The sequence below is a fragment of the Atractosteus spatula genome, chromosome 9, assembly GCF_055471065.1.
Source record: "Atractosteus spatula isolate fAtrSpa1 chromosome 9, fAtrSpa1.hap1, whole genome shotgun sequence".
NCBI classification, from domain to species: domain Eukaryota; kingdom Metazoa; phylum Chordata; class Actinopteri; order Semionotiformes; family Lepisosteidae; genus Atractosteus; species Atractosteus spatula.
In genome coordinates, this window is record NC_142714.1 from 23,364,106 (window position 1) to 23,382,708 (window position 18,603).

Below are 18,603 nucleotides of genomic sequence, written 5' to 3' on the forward strand. Positions count from 1 at the left end.
GCTGTAAGAGTTCTGGACAGTTTTTTTACACTTATTGCCTGTACAAAGAGCTGTGTACTGTTTTGCACACTGTCTGTTATGGAGGATGGATATAAAAGTTAACACATTTTTAATAACTAAATATGTATGAGTTTGAATCACAATAAAATGAAAATACAATCTTTTCATTGATTTATGCATTCTAATTTTTAGATTTTAGATTTCTGCTTTCTTCAGCCGTGCTGGTGAATTTGTTCTTTGGTACCTGGATTTGTGTTATCATTTAAACTCATTTTATATGTACATGGTTTTAAAGCAAAACAAGATTTTATTTCTAAAGAATAATAATGTTACTTGACATCAGGTAACAAGTGTTGTGAGGACTGGAAGTAGTTTCAATTTTGTGCTCCAAATATTATCAGTACTGTTTTCCAAAGCTTTTAAAGACCGTTAAAGTACTGTAGTAATCAGGGCAGTTTAAGACTTATTTTCGCCAAAGCACTTCTTCTCACCAAAAATAATTCAGCTTCATATATAATGCATTTTTATTAGAGTTATATAAAATGCAAAATAAAGACCTAAATAACCAAAGTGTCCTTCAGCTGTTTAGACTCGGGGATAGCTTTAGAAAGCAATTTGTTTCAACAGGGTTTTGCAGAAGGTGAAAAATAAAAACGGTGTTTGTTAGAAATGCCACCGTCTACAAAGCTGTGGGAGTTCTTCCCACAGCGTTAGGCAAAGGCTTAAGTACGGTGTTGAGGATATGAGGGGAGAAAGGCCTCAGGCCATTTCCTTCTGACTGGGGTGTTTGTCAGCGATCTCTCATTCTGCACAGGCAGTTTTCCTAGCCTGAAGGCAGGAGCTGCAGCAGCTCTGATGACAGGAGGCTTTGTTTAAGTTTCCACTCCCCAGGTGGGTGGGCACCTGAGCAGGTGTGATCCGTTCACAGAGGCCCTTCCCAGTCACAGGGCTTTACGAACCCTTAGAGCTTTAAAACTACAAGATGGGGGGTGGAGTGTGTGTGTTTGTGTGTGTGTATGGGGGGTGGTGGCTTAGCCTTTTAATCTGTGGCTGATGAAAGGATGTGCCAGAGTTGTAATTAGGGGCAGAACTGTGCTATTATCTCTCAGCTGCTTTAAATTGGTTTCCAAAAGGAGGGGGGTGGAATCTGTAAACGCAGGCTAACTGCAAAAGACGCCTCTGCTCACACAGGATGGGGGTTGACCTTTATTCTTTCAGAATCCCGTTTTGCCAGTTGGAGGCCTTTTTATAATTATTGTGTTGTTTAAAAGTAGAGGCACGTCTGGAGAGTAGGCACAGTGCAATTGCTTCATGTGCAAGTATCTTTTATATACTGTATGTGGTGTTTTAAATGCCTTAATAGACGTAAACTGCACCTCTATATCCCTGGACACAGCCTGGTTAAGATGAGAATGTGAGTGTTTTTCTCCCTTAATTGTTTTAGTTTCCCATTTGCCGTTGTATGCAGCTGCTGGCCCGTTCACACACCTCATTTACAAGAACATCAGTGTGCCGGTGTATACCACTCTCAAAGGGGTAAGACCGGGGGGCAATGTGGGGGCAGTGGGAAAACAACAGTGGTTTAGGAAATGCAATTACCACCAGCTGAAACACAGAACAATGATAATTCATCTTCTGCTATTTCTTTCACAAACCTATCACTACTGATCTTTGTAACATTCTCTGTAACGTGGGTTTGCTTGACAGGAATTAAATGCATCCCTGGCAGATCATCCTCATTCTTCCTTAGAAACTTCTTCCTTCCCAGGATAGAAAATTTGGGCAACAGGACTTTTTGAACCCACTGTGATCTGTGAAGTCTTCTCAGAAGACAGATCCTGGATTTTGCCAGGATTTCAAGAGCTTTCTGACAAAAGTGTTAGAATGATGACCTTATGAACAGAAAGAGCAATATACTGTAGAAGGTGTATTCTAGGCTGTGCAACAAGCCAAAGGAGGAATAAAGGGAAGACTTGTGGCACTCCAGTTTTAAGACTGGTAATCAGAAACTGACATTGATTTTTTAGACCTGCTCCAGAAGTAGTTAGTCAAAGTGAAATTATAAAGTAGACTTGTATTAGTTCTTCTGACAAGGGATATCACAGGTCTTTATTACTGCATGTATAAGAACACAAGAAAGGTTACAAATGAGAGGAGGACATTTGGCCCATCTAGCTTGTGTGGTAGTTAGTAGTTAATTGATCCAAAGATCTTATCCAGGAGTTTTTTGAAAGAAGCAGGGTATCGTCTTCAACAGCAAGGTTTGATAGCTTGGTTCATATTCAGTTTCGCAGCCCTTGGGGTAAAGAAATGTCTCCTTTTCTCAGTTTAAATGCACTTCCGTATCATTTCTGCTTGTGCTGTCTGGTTCTTTACCAGGCAATAGCAAGGTTGTATCTGCATTTAAAGAGCAATAGTTTGGAAGCAGAGCCTTAGTTTTGGTGAAACAGCTCTAAGATAAATAGTTTCTGTGGATTCACTTGCTTCTGGATCCACGTCAGTGAAGCAGAAACATTTGCATCTGTTTGGTTTCTCCTGCAGCCTGGCTTTTTAAAAAAGCATTCCTGCAGGTGGGAGTGCCTGTGTGCCTGACTCTAGCTACGTTCTTTTCCAGACAGCCACTCAGATCAGCAGCATCCCCTTCCTGGATGAGTCCTCCGGATCGGAGGACGACACCAGCTCGCTCGCCAGCCTCCGCACATCGGCCCTGGGCCCCGAGGCCAAGAAAAACAGCGCTCCGGGCAGCCCGCGCGCCGTTAAGAGGGGTGCGTGTCTCCCGAGGCCACTGTCCCGACACAACTCCGTTTTCATTTCAGACACGCGTCGGAAGAAAGCTGCAAAAACTTAAGATTCTGAGAAGAGAGCACTTCAGGAAAATCCACTTTACAAGTAGAAAATAGTTCCGTATATATAGTAATTGAAGATATACTGTTTCTGAAGCAGTTATGTGCATATTTATTAAATGTAATAAATTATGAATGAGCTGATCTTGTTTGCTAGCAGTTCTACCTTTTGGTTGATTGAACACTCTTTCGTCTCATCAATTAAGATGCATGTTGCCGCTACAACAGTATAGATAAAATAATGATTTGGCTGGTTTTAGACACTGTTGCACCTTTTCCATTTTTCATATCTTTAAAGATTCCTTACATGATCAAAAAACATTCAGCAAGCAGTTTTAAAACTCAAAAAATAAGTCTTGTGACTCGTTGCGAAAGTGTGACAAAACAGAGGAAAGGAGCCAGACAGACTCTCTGCGTACTGTACTTCGTTTAGGTGTGTCAATGTCGTCGGTGAGCTCGGAGAGTGACTACGCCATCCCGCCAGATGCCTATTCCATCGACAGCGACTGCTCCGAGCCAGAGCACAAGCTACTGCGGACGTCCACCTACTCCTGCGAGAGTGCTTGTGCTGTGAGTGTGCTGAGCTGAGCACTGTTTCCCTCTGTTTAAGAGAGAAAATAATCCATCCAGTCCATCTGGCCTGTTTGTTAGTTCGTAACTAGTTGATCCAAGGATCTCATCCAGCTGTTTTGTGAAAGAAACTAGGTTATCGCTTCAGCCAGGCAGCTTCTTCTACACTCTCTGGGCAAAGAAATTCCTCTGGTTCACACTTATATATGCTCTTATGTCGTTTCCAATTGTGCCCACCGGTTCGTGTTTCGCGTTTCTGATAACGTTTAAGATTTTGAAAAGTTCTATCAGGTGCCCTTGTAGACTGAAAAGACTCATTTCCTCCAGCCTGTCAGTGTAGGACATTCCCTTAAGCCCCAGAATGTAGCTGGTTATGTCCAGAACAGTTATCTTTTTATTTATCATGGGGACCAAACTTCTAAATGAAGCCTAACTAGTGTGTTACACAATTTTAACATGTCTTGTACTGCTATAAAACAGGATTATAAGAACACTGTTGTGAGGATTTCTGACCTGCATCCCTTTCCGTATCCAGCAGGAGCCTTTGGAGAAGTCCGGGTACTTACTGAAAATGGGGAGCCAGGTGAAAGCATGGAAACGACGCTGGTTTGTTTTGAGGAATGGTGAAATCTTATATTACAAGTCCCCTGTGAGTAAACCAGCAATTTGTGTTTTACATTACATTTTTTTAATTTCCAAGTCTGGAAATTATTGTTATGCATGAAAAATAAATTGCAAACAGTTTATTACCAGGTTAAAGTTATGAAAGGAAACTTACAAAAGTTTTTGCTCTGGGTTATTATTTGCTTTGGATTTTTGACTGAAAAAAAATACCAGATGATTTTCTAAAACTATGGGCTGCACGGTGGTGCAGTGGTTAGCATTGCTATCTCGCAGTGCTGGGGTCCTGGGTGGTGCTATCTGCATGGAGTTTGCATGTTCTCCATGTGTCATCCCACAGTCCAAAGACATACTGGTGGGTTAATTGGCTTCTGGGAAAATTGGCCCTGGTGTGAGTGTGTACTTGTCTGTGTTTGTGTCTGCCCAGTGATGGAGTGGTGTTGTGTCCAGGACGTACCCTGCCTTGCACCTGTTGCTTGCTGAGGTGGTCTCTGGCTCCACCACAACACCGAATTGGATAAAGTGGTTAGAAAATTGATGGATGGATGATTTCCTAAAACTGCCTAAATGTAAAAAGCAAAGTTGTTTTTTCATAAAGCTACATTTACATCTTATGCTTTCAAAACACAGCAGTATAATTTTGCTCTGGGAAAGCTGGAAATTTGTTTGTTTTGATTTTAGAACTTAAGGCTTTCTGTATTTTTTTCCTGGTTTTATCCAATAACTTCTTAAAAGCTACAGAGAGCATTACAGAAGTGCATAAAATATCATTTGGTTGGGAAGTTAAATGAAGGCCCTAACCAAATCACTACAATCCCAAGGCACTGACCCCTAAGACTAGAGGCGTTAATCCTGGAGTCCTGTTAAATTCCACTCCGGGCTAGAGAAATCTGGTCTAAATTTCCCAAGAATTCAACGGGTGAAGCAAGTTTTCACTTCTCCACCTGATGTGGAGTATGTATGAGGGGAATGTGCTAGATCTGGTTGCCACTCTTTGCCAAGGTGAGGGCTATACTTTAGCAATGAGTGTCCAGATAAGGATGAAGTTTAAGATGGCTGCTCAGGAGGGCATGTTCATTTTTCTCTGTTTGTGTTAATGTTTTCAGAGCGATGTCATCCGGAAACCTCAGGGGCAGATTGAACTGAATTCTTCGTGCAGGATTGCTCGAGGGGAGGGGGCACAGACATTCCAGGTGAGATCTGTTCTGACCGTACGGTGCCCAAGAAAAATGGAATCTTAATGACTGTAATGAATGAATTTAAATCTAAAGAATTGTCACAGGATGAGCCATTTGCTTTCTTCTTTGCTTTATTGCCTAGATCTAACTGTGCTCTCTGAGAGAGATACATCACTCCTCCAGTCATTGCTAACTCTCCAGTAAGGCACATTGGAGCTGTCAGCATGCCAATGTTTATCAACTTTAAAGTGGGCATATCGTATGAACAATTTACAATAAGGTTGAAAAGATCAACAAAAAAACAGAAATGGGAAAAACGGGAACTATTCTTCTTTTTGTTACACTCCTTTGTTTTCTCCTAAGCTCATCACTGAGAAGAAGACATACTACCTGACAGCAGATTCTCCCAATATTTTGGAGGAGTGGATTCGGGTTCTACAGAACATCCTCAAGGTGCAGGCCGCTAGTCCTGTCGTCATGGAGACTACCGCCAAGCCCACTGTCAGAGGCTGGCTCACCAAGGTAAGAGATTTCAAAAAGTCTTTTTTGTAGATTTACGAAATCAAGAATCTCACTAGTTTCATCTGGCCATATAATGAGCTCTGCTTTTCTTTGCTTGAATGTAGAGTTGATGATGTGACAAAACTCTGAACTGTTCTAAAAAATCTGTTATTGTTTATTGTTCTTCACCAGGTGAAACATGGCCACTCTAAACTAGTGTGGTGTTCTCTGATTGGGAAAGTGTTTTACTACTACCGCAATCAGGATGATAAGGTGGGAGGTCTCTTTACTGGCTACAGTTATTGAATTGGATAAATTAGTTTGACGTGCACTACTAAAGTTTGTCCAAAGACAAAGGCATAATCTGTGATCATGTTTTTCTGTGATCACCTGTGCCATTACCTTTTCTGTTTGTTCCCTGGATCCAAACTGTCTCCTGTAGAATTTGTTATGAGCTACTTTCATTTTTTTAGCATGATTATTGGAATTTTAATTGCTTTGCTTCGTTTAGGTTCTTTGCAACCATTTGTATCACGCCATGACTAATTATTTGCCTGTTTGATATTTCAAGATTTCTCAATTAGTTATGTGATTCAATCCCTATTGATTTGAGTTGGATTTTGAAAAAACAAATATTTGTTACCCGAAAAACAGCCAAACTGTGATGTTAATTCTGCAGGGGAGGCAGTTCATCATGAAAATCCCATCAATGTTGTGAAAATGGCTTCACAAAGAATGTGATTGGAACAAAATCGCTAATTATTTAGTGCTCATTTTATTAAACACTCCAAACTGGATAACATCCAAACATATGTCTTCATAGCATCTGAAAGACTCCAATAAAATTGTGTTCCAGATCATTTATCATGAAACTCAAAGCTCAGTACAGTCTTGCAGAAAAAAAGAGCAAGAATCAGCTTGCGAAACATACAGTACCTAGGTAATTTGTTCCAAACATCTGCATCTCTGTGTGTAAAGAGGCACGTACTGCCTATTGTTTTTTGTCCTGAATAAACTCTTATACATTAGTCTTCATTTACTTTCCTTCTGAGCTTGCAGACTTCGTGTTAACTGCACCTCACTCCAAATCCGACCTGCAGTCTAGTCTTTGATTTGCGCCCTGTGCTCTAACGTCCCCCGTGTGTCCTGGATCAGTTCCCCCTGGGAAAGCTGCGCGTGAGGGAGGCGCGGGTGGAGGAAGTGGATCGATCCTGTGACTCTGACGAGGACTATGAGGCGGGGGGGCGGGGGTTCCTCTCCTCTCACTACACCCTGGTCATTTACCCCAAGGAGCAAAGCCCCACCTACCTGCTGATCGGCACCAAGCAGGAGAAGGTGGGTGCCCCAGCAACTGTTCCTTTCTGTTGGAGTAGGGGTCTCCTGCCATGGGCTGGGGGAGCCCCTGTGGAGATAGGAGTTATGGATCAACTAAGTTAAGTTGGAATCTTTAGGGCTGAAGGTTATTCTGATTATTGCTCTGAAAGATCTTTACTTAATTGAACTCAACTAAAGTGCTTCTTCTGCTGTTGGTTTTAAATGCTCATCTCAGTAGTCTTCAATTGCATCCCCAGATTTATGTTTCACTGTCCATTCTGAAGAAGTAAAATGGGTAGATTTTATTGGTGCCTTAACAAAAAAAAATAACAATACTAATTAATACAACCTGTACAAATGTTTTTTAACAATAACATCCCTTATATTTCATGCAATTTTGTTATTTACTTGAAATTGACCTTGACCTCTCAAAGCGCATAATAGTGACTGATTTGAATCATTATCTGAATGGAAGCCTAACGAAGATTAGAACACTACAAACATACTTCTTTTCAAGCTGCTCAGCCATGTTGCTGAAGCTGATGCCCTGGCTTCTTTCAAGATCTTGGGATTGATTAGAGTAATTACTAACTACAGTACCAAAGGGGTTGGATGGGTTCCACTCATTTATAACTGTTCTTATGTTCCAATATATCACCCAGAAGTGGACAAAATGGCTCCTCTTTAGGTCATACAATATGTACACACGGTGAACAGATGGGTGTTCAAGGTGTTTCTCTCCTCTCGTCCAGGATGCCTGGCTCTACCACCTGACTGTGGCGGCAGGAAGCAGTGGCAACTTGAAGGTTGGCACCGAATATGAGCAGCTTATTGGGAAACTGCTCGACCGAGATGGGGACCCTGGTAAGCAAACCGCCTTTTGTACTTCGGTCTTCGTCCTCTGACAAAAGGCCTAATACTTTTTGTGTGACTCAGTCATTAAAGGGGCTTGACTGGAACACAAGCCCATGGCCCATATGGGCCACTTTCTGATGTGATTGACTGTCTGTGATCGTCTTGTGTGCCTGAACCGTCAGGTGTAGCTCCACCGTCCTGTAGCCTGACTGGGTGAGCTCTCAGATGCTAAGCAAGGCTGGGCCTGGTGAGGGTTATTGATGGTCCTGTTGGTAGCTCTTTCCTTCTGGACCAGAATTTCTAACCCAAAGCTCCAGTATAGTGACTTGAAATATAAAAATAAACCTGTGACCCCGAGTGAGTAAAGACATGGCGATATTGTAAGGTTATCATGAACATTGTAAGTGAGCAGGTGATTCAAAAAAGTCATTAAACTTCCAGTGTGGAATGAAACCCAGGTGACACAGCAGCCTTACAAGACCAGGAGTAAAAATCGGTTCTGAAAAGTCCAGAAATGGTCTGATTTGTGTGATAAAACTTAAGAAGCAATTGACCTGATAGAGATGAATCGCAGTAGATACATTATACCCAATAATATGACAGCCCCATCTGTCTGTTTTCCTTAATTTGATGCTGAAGTTTGCAATTTTAAAATGTTTTAACTTCACCAAATAAACAATAAACATGGTTGCGTGTCTGTAGATCACATTTAGTCTGGTGTGACATTAGATCAGTGTAACTCTATACGTGCCAGAGCAGGGGAAATGTGTTGTGTGGTGGATAAACTGTGGTAAGAGGTTCAGTGATTTCTTATCCAGCTCAGGCCCTGTGAAGAGTGTAATACTGTTCTGTGTGCCCCCCAGACTCCCCAATGTGGAAGCACCCTGTGTTGTGCTACAGTAAGGAGGGTCTGCTGTCCCCACTCACCACACTGCCCTCAGAGGCGCTGCAGACAGAGGCCCTGAAGCTGTTCAAGGTGAGGTCGCTTTCTCACAACAGTCCTGCTCTCTGTTTTGACTGAGACTTGGGAAAACTCCTTCAGGGCATGTAGAAACAGTAGGGCAGGCACTTATCTGGACAAGTTTACAAGCTTACCCCAATTTCCCTCCACAGTGCTTGAGGGAAGGTCATGTACGTTGTCATTACCGATTTACATGCATGCCGTTTCTTCCCACAGAGAAGAATCCGTTTCCTTAGTCTGTGTGGAGGACATCGGGTACTAAACCTTTTTTTATTTATTTCACATTTATTTTTATTACTAATATAAAATGAATTAGGAAGGCAAAAATGACAGCAGGTTCTGGAAGGATGTCACATTCGAAACATAACTGGTTTTCAGAACTTGCTGAACGAATCCCAGCATGTTAGTCAGGTTCCTTTACTGCATTATAGAACAACCATAAAAAGAGTCCTAAGTAGTGGTATCACTAGTAGCCAGCAGCCATATCACTGTGCATCTCAAAACTGTAGACCACTGAAGTTAAGCAGGTGTGAGCTTGGTCAGTACATCAATGGGAGACCTCCTGGGAAGGCAAAGGTTGCTGCTGGAAGAGGTATTAGAGGGACCAGTAGGAGGTGCTTACTCTGCAGTCTGTGTGGATCCTAATGCCCCAGTATGGTGGCAGGGACATTGTACTGTAAAAAGGCACCATTCTTCAGATGAGAGTCCTAACTCTCTTAGGTCAATAAAAATCCCAGGACGTTTCTCGAAAAGAGTAGGGGTGTTACCCGGGAGTCCTTGCCAAATTTCCCCCTGACCTTTACTAATCATGGCCTCCTAATAATCTTCATTTGTGAACTGGCTTCATCACTCTGCTCTCCTCCCCACTGATAGTGTGTGGTGAGCGCACTGGCGCGCTGTGGCTACCGTGCTAGATCCACCCCACCTGTTGTTGCAATAAAGCCCAAGTCATTATTCAAGATGCCTGCAAACTGTTCTCCCCTGTACGCATTGACAATGGTGCCGCACCATTAAAGCATGGACTGGCTTAAGCATAAGTTCTACCATACGGCAGTGTGCATGATTAACAGCTAACTGCGCAATGCCTCAGAATTCACTGCACCTCTGCACTCTGTTCTGTACTACCATTGTATATTGTTGTGCTCTGGTGTGCATGATAGTTGGCTACGACTGGAATTGTTTCTTATTTACTGTTTTGTAATGTATTCTGCATTTTGTTGTATTGTCTGTTGTACTGTGCATGCTCTGAGAGAACAGCATGAATTAGAACCTCAATGTACATGTACATTTGGCAAATAAACTCCTCTCTCTCAAAAAGGCCAATGATCTATAAACATGCTGTTCAGATGTGGTTTACAATTGCCCTTTATTGAAGGTAACTGTATTTCAAGAAAGCAGTTGTCTTGTCTGCTCTATAAATGCACTGTTTCAGTCTTATGTTCATGTTGTATAAAAAATATGAAAAAAAACATGCCTGATTTTGGCAGTCCAATTTACCTGCATTACAAATGTTTCCACTATCTTTTCTTCTGAAAATGGTTCTGTTCTGTTTCTTACGCCACATGAATGTATTCGTATTATTTGTTCAGGGCAGGGCACTTTTGTGGCTGTGAGTCCGGGCCTTAAGTCCTAACTGTTGGATGGGAAAAGATGGGTAAAGGGTGCCTTTTTTCCTCCTTCCTGAGACATCTGACAGACCAAAAACTTGAATGGGTATCTCAGAACCTTGAACTTGTCCCAGAAACCACCCCACAGATATCATTCACAGACAGTGTTGACAGTCAGCCAGGCAGCAGGAGATTACAGCAGTGTCTGTTACTCCAATGAGTTGTGCTTTTCTTCATGTTCTCAGCCACTGCATAATGCGATTGCTGTTCGTTGTGATTATGTTTGCAATTCAGTGCATTTCCTATAGTGTAGTAGTGTTAAACCTACAGTGGTTAGAGTTGTGTGTTTGCAAGATTGTTCAGTTATGCAATATTGGACCTCTCTCTTTCCTAGCGTTAATCCCGCATCAGCAGGGTCTGCTTGTCGGCACCCTAGTCTCCATTTGTTGGTTTGAACCAAATCTTTGAGCTGACGTTGCCATTAACTGCGACCGAGAAATACTCCAACCGGCGTGTCAGTGGGGGGGGGGGGGGTTGGGGAGGAGGAAACACCCTGGGATTTTTAATGACCACAGAGAGTCAGGACCTCGGTTTTGCATCTCATCTGAAGGATGGCACTTATTTACAGTATAGTGTCCCCGTCACTATACTGGGGCATTAGGACCCACCTGGACCGCAGGGTGAGCGCCCCCTGCTGGCCTCACAATCACCTCTTCCAGCAGCAACCTTAGTTTTTCCCAGGAGGTCTCCCATCCAGGTACTGACCAGGCTCACACCTGCTTGGCTTCAGTGGGTTGCCAGTTGTGAGTTGCAGGGTGATATGGCTGCTGGCTTTATGCAATATTGGACCAATGTGCTAAAAAAAAAAATCTAACCAGATTTTCTTACCAGCGCATGAATGCTGGGGAAGAAAGTGAGTTTATTGTTTTTCAGTGGAAAATATTGCATGGAAATAGTATTGCAAAGCCTCAGAGATTAATTTGCCTCTCAATCTTTTGATTTAGCCAAACATTTACTTTTAAAAACTTAACATGAGGTATTGTTTTGAATTTCAGGGATTTCTGAAACTCTTTTAAAGGGCAAGAGAAATTATTAAAGGATACATTTTTTACTAATGTTTGTAATCCAGAATTGAATTAAACTTTATGCCAAAACATGGATATCTAAATACATCGCTCAGTCTTCACATGTCTTTGTGCTATTAAAATCTGCTTTATGCTAGGAAAGACAGGGTAATGTTCGAAATATGAAGTGTCAGTGAGGATGGGCTGACCCCTGCTGTCCCAAACTGTTAAAGCACTCTAAGAGTGAGAGATTCAAATTTCAAGAGAATCTACAAGAAGGGTAGAGGTTGTTTTCTTTTTCTTTGCCATTTTGTTTTTAATACCATACCGTATTGATCATTCCAAATGTCATATCCAGCTTTTTCTCAAGGACCTCCGGAATCCAGTTTCAAACAAATACTAGTCTCTCTCCCCATTCAGAGACAGATGCAGGGAAGAATAAAAGTTGCATAGGTTCCTCCATTGTGGAATACTCATTTGCCAATAGCAAAAATGACCTTTTCTCTTACAGTCTTGTCAGCTCTTCATCAACGTGCTAGTGGAGTCACCCTCCATTGACTATCACATGTCCCTGGCCCAGAATGCTTTGCAAGTATGCCTGACACACCCAGAGTTACAGAATGAGATCTACTGTCAGCTCATCAAACAGACCAGCCACCGGCAGCCCCAGAACTACTCTCTCATCCAGGTGGGTACAGGATTAACTGGAAGAGTAGAAGCTCCTCTCGAAACCAGCATCCTCCCTTTCTTTCCGGAAACTTGCTGTAAATGGCTGCTTTAGAAGAAGGAATTTTCTTAAATGTAAATTGAGCCAAGAGGCATACTGTATGCAGTCAAAGACAAAGGCATTTTCCCACACTGATAAATGAAATAATATTGGAGTGTAATTCAATAGAAAATTATTTAAATTTAAAGTTATTATAATATACTGTACGTAAGCAGAGTCCAATGCAAGGGCTCTGTCCAGCAGGTTGTCTAATTCTATTTATATCTCCAGTTTCTCAAGAACAAGGAAAAGCTGCAGTTTCTCCACTTAAACAAATAATGAGCTCAATTAGGCAATTATGGGCTTAAGTGAAAGGAAAACCACAAACCCTCTAGTCCTCCAGGGCTCGAGTTGTGATCCCTACTTTACGTAACTTAACAAATCTTTCTTTGGCTGCGAGCTTTGTGAATTCCCTTTAGCACCTCTTCCATTAAAACCTATCGCTACCTGCAGATTGAGCCCAATAGTCTAGAAGTTGGCAGTTGTGGCCTGAGCTCTGTCACAAGCCAACTTTAATCGGGATTTCCCCAAAGCAGCAGGACCAAGCTGACCCACCGCACTGCTGCGGATGTACTGTAGCAGTAAAGCAAAGTTGATTAGCAATTGATGATTTCAAAGTGGGGGGTAAAGTAAAAAAATACTTGATTTGGATAAAAAGATAATACGCCGCTAAAAATATGCTGCTGTTTTCTGTTTTGCATCTCAAAACGCTACAACAGTGAATGCAAACATGCTTCTTAATGACCGATGGGTAATGTGGGAAGTGGCGATCTGTTTGAATATAGGTTTGCATGTGTTTTTGGAACATCAAAGTAGATGCCATGAACAGGGTTGGTCCTGAGCGGGTTCCGGGAGGGTCAGTTTGGGTTCATACTTCTAGCATTTTGTTGTTATTTTTTATAAAAGAATCTTTACGAAAGAAAATGATAATTTCTAGAACAAGAGTTCCAAATCCTGGTGCTGGAGGCCCAGACACCTGCTGGCTTTCAATCCAGCTGAGCTTAATTACCTAATTAAAACCTTAACTGAGCTAACAAGCTGTTTTATTGAAATGTTTGTAAGTATGTTTCTACCCAGAGGTTTGCGATGATATTTTAGCTGTTAAGCAATAGCTTTAAAGTTGACCTCCAAATGTGTTTAAGCGCTGACAACTGTTGAAAAAACAGTTTGATTTAATCCTATTATTAAGTTCAATTGTGTAATCGCCTTGTTGAGAGCATCCTGGCATTTAACAAGACAGTTTGGCATGGAAACCTGGGGTTGAAAAGCAAAACCAAACTGTGCAGGATTGTGAAAATGGCAGGAAAAATAATTGGGAAACAGCAGCCTCAGCTCTGTGACTTATATCATAGTACAGCAAAGAACATTACAGCTGACTCCACACACCCACTCCATTCTCAGTTCATAATACTCGCATCAGGAAGATGGTAAGGATACCAAATTCGAATAAAAACATTTATATGAAGTCCTTTGTCCCCTCTGCAATAAAACTACTCAATGAAGGTATGGAAATGTATTCTCCCCACCACCTTCTGTATTTTTTTATCCATCTATTTATGTCACATACTGTTATTGTGATTTTGTGTGATTTTATGGGACTCTTATGTTTTGATTGTGTGTTTTGTTCTTCTGTGAGAGCAGCCAAAGACAAATTTCCACAGCAGTGGACAGTAAAGTATCTATCTAACTGTGAGCTGGGCTGGAATAAAAACAGACTGACAGTCAAGCAGCCACCAGGCAGGTGGTGTCTGCTTGACTGATTGACCAGATATTGAGGACACAGGGGCATCTCTTTATTCTTGTGCTGGCCCACCAGTCAATGTCTCCATGGAGGCCACACACAGCTGCCTCATTAGTATGTCCTTGTACAAGCAGGGCATTCAGTACTGTTGCATTTTACTGTGTCGTGATTTGATACCAAAGCCTTCTCTTGTTTATCATGCCCACACTGTGTGTTATTTTTCCAGGTTTGGCAGCTGCTGTCTGTGTGTGTTGCTCTCTTTCTGCCTCAGCATCACTTCCTCTGGTATTTGAGAGTGTATCTGCAACGCCACGCTGACCCAAGGTGCGCTGACAAGGGGGTGGCAGACTCTCTCCCGCCTGTTTTTTTGCTATGAGAACAATTCTAGGGAGCTCAGGATACACAGCACTGGAAATTCACAAATACAGCTACTTTGTCAGGGGCAGTAGGACTCCTTAATTCAATTTTCCTAAAGGGTCTCAGGATTCGAATTATTGTGCAGAAGAAAATATTTTTTTCGGGTTGTCAGATCTGGATTTTGAAAACCCAATTTCCTTTAGAACTAAGGAAAACAAAAGGCAAAACAAAAGGCAGTTTGGCTCATCTAACCCCTTTGGAAGTCAGTAACTGATTCAGAGATCTCATGTAGCCTTTTCTTGAAGTAAGCCAGGGTATCGGTTTCAACAACATGGTTGTGTAGCTTGTTCCAGACTCCCACAACCCTTTGGGTAAAGACGTACCTCATGTCTCACTTTTAAATGCACTTCCACTTATGTCCTCTGGTTAATGTTTCACTATTGATTCTGAAGACATCCACTGGGTTGACTATGTCAGTGCCTTTGAGGATTTTGAATATTTGCATCATGTCACTTCATAGTCTTTTTTGTTCAAGATTAAAAAGGTTCAGATCCTTCAGCCTGTTTGTGTAGGACAAGTACTTTAAGTTTTTTTGTTCTATATTCCTCTTACACATTTTTATTAAAACACTTGAAATATATATTGAGTGAATGTTTTCCTTTTGTGCTTTTAACATTGGGGATTTCATTGAGGCAGTAACAGGAGAAAAAAAGGTATTGCCTGAGGATGGTTTGCTGCGGAAAGAGGAATCAAAATTAAAATGGAAATCGAAGAGTTGTGTGTTTGTAGAATGCATTTTAATTTTAAACAAAATGTCAGGACCAAAAGCCACAGCAACCTGTTTTCCAAAGCCTTCTGACCTTCTGAGTACAATTGCATATCCACACTTTAGTGTCAGCCCAATAACAAAGAATAACTAGTGACCAAGCTGAGTTGAAAACAGTTGTATGAACTGTCTGACTGGCAGCTCCTGGTGACAAGCAGTCTCTCTTTGCTCTTCTGCCATGTTAGGAATGAAGTTGGCAAGTACGCCATCTACTGTCAGAGGTCTGTGGAACGTACGCTTCAGAACGGAGACCGTGAAGCCAAGCCGTCCCGCTTGGAGATCATGTCCATCCTTCTGAGGAACCCTTATCACCACTCGCTGCCTTTCAGCATCCCTGTCCACTTCATGAACTCCACCTACCAGGTACAGTACAGTTGGCAGAAGGCAGTAGAGCAAGAGCTAGCATCGGTTTGTTCTGTACTCCCACAACCCTTTGTGTACAGATGTGTCTTCTGCTTTCAGTTTTAAATGCACCTCCATGTAGTTTCTTCTTGTGCCCCCTGTCTCATGTTTCACGGTTCTTTCAGAAGAAACCCAGTGGGTTGACTTTGTCAGTGCCTTTGAGGATTTTGATTTATCAGATAAGACTGAAGAATAAAATATTTTTTTTAGACTAGGCTACAAAAGACTTCATAGAAACCTTTCAAATTTTATGAGGAATTTAAAAAGTTACCCACAAAACTCAGCACAAGTGCCAGGACTGGAATGCACACAGTAATGGAAATTTGTTAGGTTGGAGGGCCTTTTCTTGTCAGAAATCATTGTATTAAAGTTCCATAAATGAAAACCACCAGCTTTGATCTCAAGATCAAAATGTCTTTTGCTGTCCTCTGTTGAGCAAAAAAACATATGGTATGGTGGCACAGCCTCTTAGCACCAGCGCCTTGAGTTCAGTTCTGGGTCTGAGGCACTATGTGTGTGGAGTTTGTATGTTCTCCCCATGAGCACGTGGGTTTCCAGTGGGTGCTCCTGTTTTCTCCCACAGTCCAAAGAAATGTTGATAAGTTAATTGCCTTCTGGGAAAATTGGCCGTAGTTTGAGTGTGTGTGTTTGCATTTCTGTGTGTCCTGCGATGGATTGCGTCCCATCCAGGGTGTATCCTGCCTTACAATCATGGCTTCCCGGGATAGGCGCTACAGCTCCCCCTCGACCCGGAGTTGGATGACGAAGTTAGAAAATTGATGGGCGGAGGTTGTACAATGATTCCCCTGCAACCCCACCATGTCTCTTCAGGTTGTGGGCTTTGACGGCTCCACCACAGTAGATGAGTTCCTGAACACTCTGAACCAGGAGGCAGGGATGAGGAAGCCGGCACTCTCGGGATTCGCGCTGTTCACGGACGACCCCTCCGGGAAGGACCTGGAGCACTGCCTGCAAGGGAACGTCAAGGTACAGACACGGCGCCTCTCCGTCTCCTCATCTGACCACTGCAGGCAGGAACCCCCGTGCTTCCCACCAAGCCTCCTTCAACAACACGGGTTTGCTGTGGCTGTAATCTGCACAAACCCAGTGTGAAACCCTGGGTTTACAACTAAAAGGCATTGATCAATGGCAGATGTTCGGCCTGAGTTATAAAACACAATGGTCAATGGTCAAATTTATTTTGTATATTATATCTCGAAATGGCGTTTCTCGAAAAGAGTAGGGGTGTAACCCCGGCGTCCTGGCCAAATTTCCCATTGGCCCTTACCAATCATGGCCTCCTAATAATCCCCATCTATGAGTTGGCTTCATCACTCTACTCTCCTCCTCACTGATAGCTGATGTGTGGTGAGCGTTCTGGCACACTATGGCTGCATCATCCAGGTGGATGCTGCACACTTGTGGTGGTGGAGGGGATCCCCATTACATGTAAAGCGCTTTGAGTGGAGTGTCCAGAAAAGCGTTATATAAGTGTAAGCAATTATTATTATATCCTTATAATTAATAATGTTTGACCAAATACTCTAAACAGACAGTGTGGCAGTTAGTACTGCTGCCTCGCAGCTCTTGTGCGTGTTCACATGGGTGTTTACTGGGTTTTGTCCTTCCTTCTGCAAACCTGCTGGCTCAGTTCGTTGGTGTGTCCGTACATTGTGTGTTATGCCAAAGTGGTTAGATTTTCTTTTGATCCATGCTGTAGATCTGTGATGTGATTTCAAAGTGGGAGCAGGCATTGAAGGAACTTCACCCAGGAAAATATGAAGGAACCAGGATTGTTCGGCTGACCTATAAGAGCAGGTACACTTATTTGGTGGTTCTCATTCACAGACCGTCTTGTTTGCCTTAATAATGCATTGCCTGTTTCTACTAAGCAGAATGTTAGTGAAAAAATAATTGTGAAGAACTTTATTTAAATAAATTAATATATTTATAATATATTATAAATCTGATCAATGCCAGTTTGAAACTGCTATTTTGGAATGCTGAAAGACATCATTCCACTTTGGTTTAAAACTACATAGCAAAAATGGATTTCCAATAAGAAAAAAAACAGCATTTTGCTGTTCATGTACATTATCATAATGTATAGGTAGGATATATCAAAATGTAAAAAAGATCAAAAGCTTATTAAGAGTCATATGTTGTCTTAGCTGTTTTTGTTTATTTAATTGTACATTATGTTGAGAAATGACACACTGCTTTGTACAATACTGCATTATTATTATTTCAATACTCATATTTCCATTTTAGATTGTTATATTTTACATAAGAGGGAAAATCGGGATGAACTTGAAGAAAGCTCTCACTGTATTGTTTACTGGGACAAGACAGCACACTATTGAGTGTGATTCATTTGCTCTGCACAGGATGTGTTTCCGTGCCCAGGCCAAAGGGGAGATGGAGCGAGAGCGCCTCCTGCTGGCGTATCAGGTCAATGATGAAGTGGTGCACGGCAGGTTCCCTGTCAACAAGGAGCTGGCTCTGGAAATGGCTGCCCTCATGTCCCAGGTGTGGGGTGGTTTGTGTATGACAGGACTGCCCAGTCCTGGTCCTGGAGAACTGCTATGTCTGCAGGCTTTTTGGGGCCCTTTAAAACAGCAACCAAAGAAAAGGGCGAAGCTCCAATTAAGCCAGTAACTATCTGTTTCAGTTCATTAAGAACTGAGAAGAAATAAAAACCTGCAGCCACACTGGGCCTTCAAGATCCAGGAATATGGATGTGTAGTTTAAAAATAACCTGATATACAGTAGTGTGCAATTCATATGCAACGCAACTTGTGATACAGGAGTAAGCTTTGTAAATATTAAAATATATTAACTTACTGTAGGCATTCTAAATTTTTGTCCACTCTTCTTGTGAGATCCTCTGTTATGACTTGCTACAGTATAATGTGATGTTTCTTTCAAGGATATTGAGACATGTTTTGTGAAAAATTAACCTCAGTCTAGTTTTTTTTTTCTAGGAAGGAACATCTA

At 42.0% G+C, this 18,603-nt stretch overlaps 1 protein-coding gene across 2 annotated transcripts in view; it reads left to right on the forward strand.

Moving 5' to 3' along the window:
* plekhh1 (pleckstrin homology, MyTH4 and FERM domain containing H1) overlaps positions 1 to 18,603 on the forward strand; it is a 72,964-nt gene that overhangs the window by 43,083 nt on the left and 11,278 nt on the right. The window contains exons 10-25 of one of the 2 annotated variants that reach the window (XM_088925939.1): positions 1,445 to 1,536; positions 2,615 to 2,765; positions 3,277 to 3,413; positions 3,949 to 4,062; positions 5,141 to 5,227; positions 5,576 to 5,734; positions 5,906 to 5,986; positions 6,869 to 7,048; positions 7,780 to 7,891; positions 8,746 to 8,858; positions 12,026 to 12,202; positions 14,248 to 14,345; positions 15,390 to 15,567; positions 16,438 to 16,593; positions 17,327 to 17,424; positions 17,994 to 18,135. In XM_088925939.1, the coding sequence (XP_088782065.1) occupies positions 1,445 to 1,536; positions 2,615 to 2,765; positions 3,277 to 3,413; positions 3,949 to 4,062; positions 5,141 to 5,227; positions 5,576 to 5,734; positions 5,906 to 5,986; positions 6,869 to 7,048; positions 7,780 to 7,891; positions 8,746 to 8,858; positions 12,026 to 12,202; positions 14,248 to 14,345; positions 15,390 to 15,567; positions 16,438 to 16,593; positions 17,327 to 17,424; positions 17,994 to 18,135 (2,075 nt within the window). The remainder of the gene's footprint in view (positions 1 to 1,444; positions 1,537 to 2,614; positions 2,766 to 3,276; positions 3,414 to 3,948; positions 4,063 to 5,140; positions 5,228 to 5,575; positions 5,735 to 5,905; positions 5,987 to 6,868; positions 7,049 to 7,779; positions 7,892 to 8,745; positions 8,859 to 12,025; positions 12,203 to 14,247; positions 14,346 to 15,389; positions 15,568 to 16,437; positions 16,594 to 17,326; positions 17,425 to 17,993; positions 18,136 to 18,603) is intronic. The other variant, XM_088925940.1, reaches the window with a different exon arrangement.